Source organism: Coregonus clupeaformis, unplaced genomic scaffold (assembly GCF_020615455.1).
Source record: "Coregonus clupeaformis isolate EN_2021a unplaced genomic scaffold, ASM2061545v1 scaf1354, whole genome shotgun sequence".
Classification (NCBI taxonomy): Eukaryota; Metazoa; Chordata; class Actinopteri; order Salmoniformes; family Salmonidae; genus Coregonus; species Coregonus clupeaformis.
In genome coordinates, this window is record NW_025534808.1 from 98992 (window position 1) to 106833 (window position 7842).

The following is a 7842-nucleotide window of genomic DNA, read 5'->3' on the forward strand; positions in this document are numbered from 1 at the left end:
CCAGTGTTTCCTAACCCTAACCCAGTGTTTCCTAACCCTAACCCAGTGTTTCCTAACCCTAACCCAGTGTTTCCTAACCCTAACCCTAACCCAGTGTTTTCTAACCCTAACCCAGTGTTTCCTAACCCTAACCCAGTGTTTCCTAACCCTAACCCTAACCCAGTGTTTCCTAACCCTAACCCAGTGTTTCCTAACCCTAACCCTAACCCAGTGTTTCCTAACCCTAACCCAGTGTTTCCTAACCCTAACCCAGTGCTTCCTAACCCTAACCCTAACCCAGTGTTTCCTAACCCTAACCCAGTGTTTCCTAACCCTAACCCTAACCCAGTGTTTCCTAACCCTAACCCTAACCCAGTGTTTCCTAACCCTAACCCAGTGTTTCCTAACCCTAACCCAGTGTTTCCTAACCCTAACCCAGTGTTTCCTAACCCTAACCCAGTGTTTCCTAACCCCTAACCCAGTGTTTCCTAACCCTAACCCAGTGTTTCCTAACCCTAACCCAGTGTTTCCTAACCCCTAACCCAGTGTTTCCTAACCCTAACCCAGTGCTTCCTAACCCTAACCCAGTGTTTCCTAACCCTAACCCAGTGTTTCCTAACCCTAACCCAGTGTTTCCTAACCCTAACCCAGTGTTTCCTAACCCTAACCCAGTGTTTCCTAACCCAGTGTTTCCTAACCCTAACCCAGTGTTTCCTAACCCTAACCCAGTGTTTCCTAACCCTAACCCAGTGTTTCCTAACCCTAACCCAGTGTTTCCTAACCCTAACCCAGTGCTTCCTAACCCTAACTCAGTGTTTCCTAACCCTCTTAGTGTTTCCTAACCCTAACCCAGTGTTTCCTAACCCTAACCCAGTGTTTCCTAACCCTAACCCAGTGTTTCCTAACCCTAACCCAGTGTTTCCTAACCCTAACCCTAGTGTTTCCTAACCCTAACCCAGTGTTTCCTAACCCTAACCCAGTGTTTCCTAACCCTAACCCAGTGTTTCCTAACCCTAACCCAGTGTTTCCTAACCCTAACCCAGTGTTTCCTAACCCTAACCCAGTGTTTCTAACCCTAACCCAGTGTTTTCTAACCCTAACCCAGTGTTTCCTAACCCTAACCCAGTGTTTCCTAACCCTAACCCAGTGTTTCCTAACCCTAACCCAGTGTTTCCTAACCCTAACCCAGTGTTTCCTAACCCTAACCCAGTGTTTCCTAACCCTAACCCAGTGTTTCCTAACCCTAACCCAGTGTTTTCTAACCCTAACCCAGTGTTTCCTAACCCTAACCCAGTGTTTCCTAACCCTAACCCAGTGTTTCCTAACCCTAACCTACAGTGTTTCCTAACCCTAACCCAGTGTTTCCTAACCCTAACTCAGTGTTTCCTAACCCTAACCCAGTGTTTCCTAACCCTAACCTAGTGTTTCCTAACCCTAACCCAGTGCTTCCTAACCCTAACCCAGTGTTTCCTAACCCTAACCCAGTGTTTCCTAACCCTAACCCAGTGTTTCCTAACCCTAACCCAGTGTTTCCTAACCCTAACCCAGTGTTTCCTAACCCTAACCCAGTGTTTCCTAACCCTAACCCTAACCCAGTGTTTCCTAACCCTAACCCAGTGTTTCCTAACCCTAACCCAGTGTTTCCTAACCCTAACCCAGTGTTTCCTAACCCTAACCCAGTGTTTCCTAACCCTAACCCAGTGTTTCCTAACCCTAACCCAGTGTTTCCTAACCCTAACCCAGTGTTTCCTAACGCTAACCCAGTGTTTCCTAACCCTAACCCAGTGTTTCCTAACCCTAACCCAGTGTTTCCTAACCCTAACCCAGTGTTTCCTAACCCTAACCCTAACCTAGTGTTTCCTAACCCTAACCCAGTGTTTCCTAACCCTAACCCAGTGTTTCCTAACCCTAACCCAGTGTTTCCTAACCCTAACCCAGTGTTTCCTAACCCTAACCCTAACCCAGTGTTTCCTAACCCTAACCCTAACCCAGTGTTTCCTAACCCTAACCCAGTGTTTCCTAACCCTAACCCTAACCCAGTGTTTCCTAACCCTAACCCTAACCCAGTGTTTCCTAACCCTAACCCAGTGTTTCCTAACCCTAACCCAGTCTTTCCTAACCCAGTGTTTCCTAACCCAGCCTTTCCTAACCCTAACCAAGTATTTCCCAAAACCTGGTCCTGGGGTCCTAAAGGTGTGCAAAACATGTTTAATCTCATCATCATGCCTTTAGTTGAATCAGGTGTATTAGTGCTATGACAAAAACAAAAATGTTTTTCCCATGGATAATAGTGAGTTTTTCCCATGGATGATAGTTTGTTTTTCCCATGGATAATAGTGAGTTTTTCCCATGGATGATAGTTTGTTTTTCCCATGGATGATAGTTTGTTTTTCCCATGGATAATAGTTTGTTTTACCCATGGATAATAGTTTGTTTTTCCCATGGATGATAGTTTGTTTTACCCATGGATGATAGTTTGTTTTTCCCATGGATGATAGTTTGTTTTTCCCATGGATAATAGTTAGTTTTTCCCATGGATGATAGTTTGTTTTACCCATGGATAATAGTTTGTTTTTCCCATGGATAATAGTTTGTTTTTCCCATGGATGATAGTTTGTTTTACCCATGGATGATAGTTTGTTTTTCCCATGGATGATAGTTTGTTTTTCCCATGGATAATAGTTAGTTTTTCCCATGCATAATAGTTTGTTTCTCCCAAGGATAAGAGTTCGTTTTTCACATGCATAATGGTTAGTAGATTGTTGGACTAGATGGTGAAGAAATGGATGAATAGCTGGGAAACAATTGACCCTTCACTAAGCCCGCCCCAGAAATGTGGGCAACCAATCGCAGCGCTCCAATGGATAGCAACTGTCGTGGAGTCTGACCTCGGACAAGCTCATGTTTAAATGAATGAAAGCCTGTCAGGGCTATGGCAAAAACGGATCAAATAAATACAAATAAATGGCTAAACAATTTAACAGTGCACCAGGAGTACTTGCTACTGTGATTCCTTAAAATGCAGAGCCTGTTGATGGAGTATTTTTCTGAAATCTGAAATTATACTTTTGTTACGTTGTTTGCTAGCTCAGCTGGTTAGCTAGCTCTCAGTCTCATTGACCACCAAACGTTGCTAACGCTAGCTAGCCACTTAAAATATATGTTAGCTAGCTAAGTTAGTAATGTTATGAATACAACTCCCATCTGCTGTGGACATCAGAATCCGATTTGAGAGCACTAGTTAGCTCCAGAAGTGGCTATAGCTTTGACTGCGTGCTTACAGTGAATTCGGAGCTACAAACGTAATTTTACCAGGTTCCCATGAAGCAATTGTAATGACAGTCCACCACCCAAGAGTTTCCTGATTAGCAAGGGGTAATCTGTGTTTAATTGCATTGTGCATTAGAAACACAGTTTGAGATCACTGTGAGGGGATTGGGCTTTCCGGGAAAATGTTGTCCGAAGTTGCAACAGTAACCAAGGTGGGCGGGATTTAGCAAAGGGTCAATTCTACCTCATTCTCTGCAGGGGGAAGTCCCTTGCTGCTGGTTCGGCATCTTAGCTGAGCTGTCTTGTCTATTTATAAGTCTATTCTTAGGTGAATTGTTCGTGAGTTTGTCTATTTTTAGAGTATAATTACTTTAATGTTCCCAGAAAAAAAACTGCCAAGTTGTGTCAAGTTGGATAAGATTTGTAAAGTAAACATACAACAGCAACATAACATCAATATTCACACAAGACAGATAAACATAAGTGTTGATCTTTAAACTTATAAACACAAGTGTTTTGGTTAGTGTGTTTGGTTTAATGCTGTTTCTGAGGACAGACGGCTTGTGGTGTTATATTGTGCCCGTCCCAAATGACACCCTAACCCCTATATAGTGCACTGCTTTAGACCAGGACCCTATGGGCTGCCCATTTGGGACACGGCCCGTTGTGTGGGCCCAATGCAGGGGAGGGTTTTGGTTTCAATAAATGAGCAATTATAAAAGTCTGTCAGCCAATGTGTGATATTTCCATACAGCCTCCACATAGACTAGTGTGTGTACTGTATGTGTGTGATTGTGTGTGTGTCTGTGTGTGTGTGTGTCTGTGTGTGCGTGTCTGTGTATGTCTGTCTCTGTGTGTGTGTGTGTGTGTGTGTGTCTGTGTGTGTGTGTGTGTGTGTGTGTGCGTGTCTGTGTGTGCGTGTGTGTGTGTGTTGTGTCTGTGGGTGTGCGTACGTGTGTGTGTGGATAGATGACATCAGTTTTCTCAATGTCAGTTTATTCAGTCATAGAACTTACAAAACTTGCATCATCTGCAATAAATATCTCTTTCTATTCAAGAGAAAAGCTTTTTCTAAATAATAAATAATAAATATGAATTAACAAAATAGATTCCTTTCGATTCATGAAAAATAAAAACTCTTTTGACAATGATAATATACCACTGAGTATTGTGCGTGATTTCATAGATTAAATAACTTAAAATAAATAGAGGACCAGTTGAGGAACGTTGCATCAAGTAAATATGTAACTTCAAAATGTATCTCCACTGTGGCTCCGGGGGGAAGTTTCCCCTAGGTACAGATCTGGGATCAGCTCCCCCTCCCCCAATCCTAACCTTAACCATTAGTGGGAAAATGCTAAACTGACCCAGGATCAGAGTCTAGATGTAACTTCACCCTACAACTTCACTCTAGACGCGGTTGGTCATCTACATGATGTGTGATTTGAGCCTCTGGGCTTGCCGTCTCTTCCTGCGGTTGTCCTTCTTCAGATGAATCCGATTGGCCAGTTGGGAGGCTTTCTCGTAGATGGGAATGAACTCGGACAGAGCCTTCCCCTGGACTCTGGTGTCACTGGTCTGAGATAGAAGATACAAGCATTAATTATCAGATTATCAGTTCATCAGGTGTCTCCGTACAGTCGACTACACTACAGTCCTGATGAGGGTAGCACAGCCCTAGAGGATTATTCATCCAGAAAGCTGCTGATCAAAAGGTTGCATAGCCCATGGGATGTTTAATTCTAATTGACATAGCCTTCATGTCATTACAAAATGATGCATAAGTACATGTCATTGCTATGTGGCTTCATCTGCTAAAATATTAAATGATGACATGTGAAAGCAGACTAAACCAGATCTGTGTTGGTCTTGTACCTCATGGAGGGAAGCTCACCTTGATGGCCCACAGGTTCTGCAGGTGTCTCCTCAGCTCAGGTATCCTCCCCAGGAAATAGTGTTTCTGGAGCTCCTGAACCTTCCCCTTGACCTGGACCAGCCTCTCCATCACTTCCTGGTCCACCGTCTGGTTCAGCATCTGGCTGAAGATACTCAGATACACGTCCAGAACCGCACTCATCAACACCCTCCGCTCACTGTCCTGAGGGAGGGAGGGAGGGAGGGAGGGAGGGAGGGAGGGAGGGAAGGAAGGAAGGAAGGGAGGAAGGGAAGGAAGGAAGGAAGGAAGGAAGGAAGGAAGGAAGGAAGGAAGGAAGGAAGGAAGGAAGGAAGGAAGGAAGGAAGGAAGGAAGGAAGGAAGGAAGGAAGGAAGGAAGGAAGGAAGGAAGGAAGGAAGGAAGGGAGGAAGAGAGAGAGAGAGAGAGAGAGAGAGAGAGAGAGAGAGAGAGAGAGAAAGAGAGAGAGAGAGCGAAGAGAGAGAGAGAGAGAGAGAGAGAGAGAGAGAGACAGAGAGAGAGAGAATACTTTTAATATCTTTAACCTTAGTTTTGTCTCCAGCCTAGTCCAAGGGTAAGCTTGCAGTAGTTTCACATTTGTGATGTTAGCCTGAAAGGGATAACAATGTGTAACAATATATCTTACCTCAAACGTGTCCTTGGGGAAAACAGGTTTTCCGTTGAACAGCTGGTCCTTGGAGATCTTCTGAAAGAGCAAGACATGTCTCCAATCAGTGTTGTTGCTTTTCCCCTTCAATATGGTGAAGTTTGTTGCATGTAGTGGGCTCTTCTAGCCCTAATCACGAGTATAGCGTCTGTCAGACCTGGGCTAAATACGTCAAATCATTTTAAATACTTCATTTAGTTTGTCTAGTACAATGGCAACAATGGAGTAGTCCTAAAAGTGCAAACTCCAAGCTACATCCAAGCTAAAGCTCACCTCAGATGCTTGGAAGTATTTGTGCCAGATTGGGTGTCTATAAGCCTACCTGGAAATGCACTGTTATGATGATGTGACAATTTTCAGTTACATTTAAATCTCACTAAAAAGTATTTCCTGCTTGGGCAGAAAGTGTGTAACTCCTCTTGGTTTTAGTCAAACATTTAATCTCTAACTCATCCACATCCAATGTTCCCCCTGTCCTGTCCTACTGTTGGTCTCCCATTAGGAAGCAGGAGTCTAAAGTTCCCCCTGTTCTGTCCTACTGTTGGTCTCCCATTAGGAAGCAGGAGTCTAATGTTCCCCCTGTCCTGTCCTACTGTTGGTCTCCCATTAGGAAGCAGGAGTCTAAAGTTCCCCCTGTCCTGTCCTACTGTTGGTCTCCCATTAGGAAGCAGGAGTCTAAAGCCCGCCTCTTCTGTCCTACTGTTGGTCTCCCATTAGGAAGCAGGAGTCTAAAGTTCCCCCTGTCCTGTCCTACTGTTGGTCTCCCATTAGGAAGCAGGAGTCTAAAGTTCCCCCTGTCCTGTCCTACTGTTGGTCTCCCATTAGGAAGCAGGAGTCTAAAGTTCCCCCTGTCCTGTCCTATTGTTGGTCTCCCATTAGGAAGCAGGAGTCTAAAGTTCCCCCTGTCCTGTCCTACTGTTGGTCTCCCATTAGGAAGCAGGAGTCTAAAGTTCCCCCTGTCCTGTCCTACTGTTGGTCTCCCATTAGGAAGCAGGAGTCTAAAGCCCGCCTCTTCTGTTCTACTGTTGGCCTCCAATTAGGGGAGGCCATATCTGTCTGTCTTTCTGTGTATGTCTATCTGTCTGCCTGCCTGCCTGCCTGCCTGCCTGTCTGTCTGTCTGTCTGTCTGTCTGTCTGTCTGTCTGTCTGTCTGTCTGTCTGTCTGTCTGTCTGTCTGTCTGTCTGTCTGTCTGTCAGTCAGGAGAAACCCCTGTTAGCCCAGTTAATAATGTGTATGATACTTACATAGGTGTTCTTCAGTTTGTCTATGTTGCTCTTCAAGGTATTTGATGTGTACGTAGCAGCATTGCTCCATCCTAAAGTCATCCAACCCATCAAGCAGAAACACATCACAGCCCTTGATAACACATCCATGGTCCTCAACCTCACGCTGAAGTTCCCTCGAAGCTGAATAGTCCTCAATCGGTGTACTGTATCTTAAGTCAAAGGCCTTGACTTTGAGTTGACTTAACGAGACTGCCTTGTAACTCACCCTACCCAAGTCTAGGTCTTCTGTGTCTGGCTGACTGATGCTGAGACTAAGACAGACAAGTATTTATAGTTGAGGCAGAGGCAGAGAGAGAATTGAAACGATAGAGGTGTGAGGTTGTGGGTTCTCTGACTGAGCGAGGTTTCCTTTAAATCATACACCAACATACGGCCCGCTCAACAACACCTTTTTTTTTGCAGCAGAGCATGGGGTCTCGGGTTGGAATCCCTAGGAAACAGGTAGTTTTGACGCGTTCTGGGGAAGTTCTTTGGTGATGCAATAAAGTTCAGGTTGGTATGCTGAGTGGGAAGAGGAGGAGGACGAGGAGAAGGGAGGTGGGGTGTCTGGGTTGAAGTCATCTCAGCATTAACAGGTGAAAAGCTTGTCAATGTCCCAAATGGCACCCTATTCCCTATGTAGTGCACTACTTTTCACCAGGGTCCATAGGGACACGTCCCCTAGTTTCTGTAGGCATAGCTCTCTTCTTTCCCTACATAGTGCACTACTGTTCACCAGAGCCAAACGGGCGGTTCGTGATTAGTGGT

At 44.9% G+C, this 7842-nt stretch overlaps 1 protein-coding gene across 1 annotated transcript; it reads right to left on the minus strand.

Moving 5' to 3' along the window:
* Positions 1-4663: 4663 nt before the first annotated feature.
* Positions 4664-7309, minus strand: LOC121560044 (interferon gamma 1-like). Its single transcript, XM_041873105.2, has 4 exons — positions 7054-7309; positions 5788-5847; positions 5144-5347; positions 4664-4827 (listed from the first exon to the last, which is right to left on the minus strand). Exons 1-4 carry the CDS (start codon positions 7180-7182, stop codon positions 4678-4680), a joined length of 543 nt encoding a protein of 180 aa, XP_041729039.1. The 5' UTR covers positions 7183-7309; the 3' UTR covers positions 4664-4677.
* Positions 7310-7842: the final 533 nt, after the last annotated feature.

Excerpts from the sequence above, each read along its gene's own strand:
- LOC121560044 (XM_041873105.2), bottom strand. The coding sequence starts at position 7,182 with ATGGATGTGTTATCAAGGGCTGTGATGTGTTTCTGCTTGATGGGTTGG. Across the intron at positions 5,848-7,053 it reads ACAAACTGAAGAACACCTAT|AAGATCTCCAAGGACCAGCT; the intron begins GTAAGTATCATA and ends TTGCTCTTTCAG. Across the intron at positions 4,828-5,143 it reads AGAACCTGTGGGCCATCAAG|ACCAGTGACACCAGAGTCCA; the intron begins GTGAGCTTCCCT and ends CTTCTATCTCAG.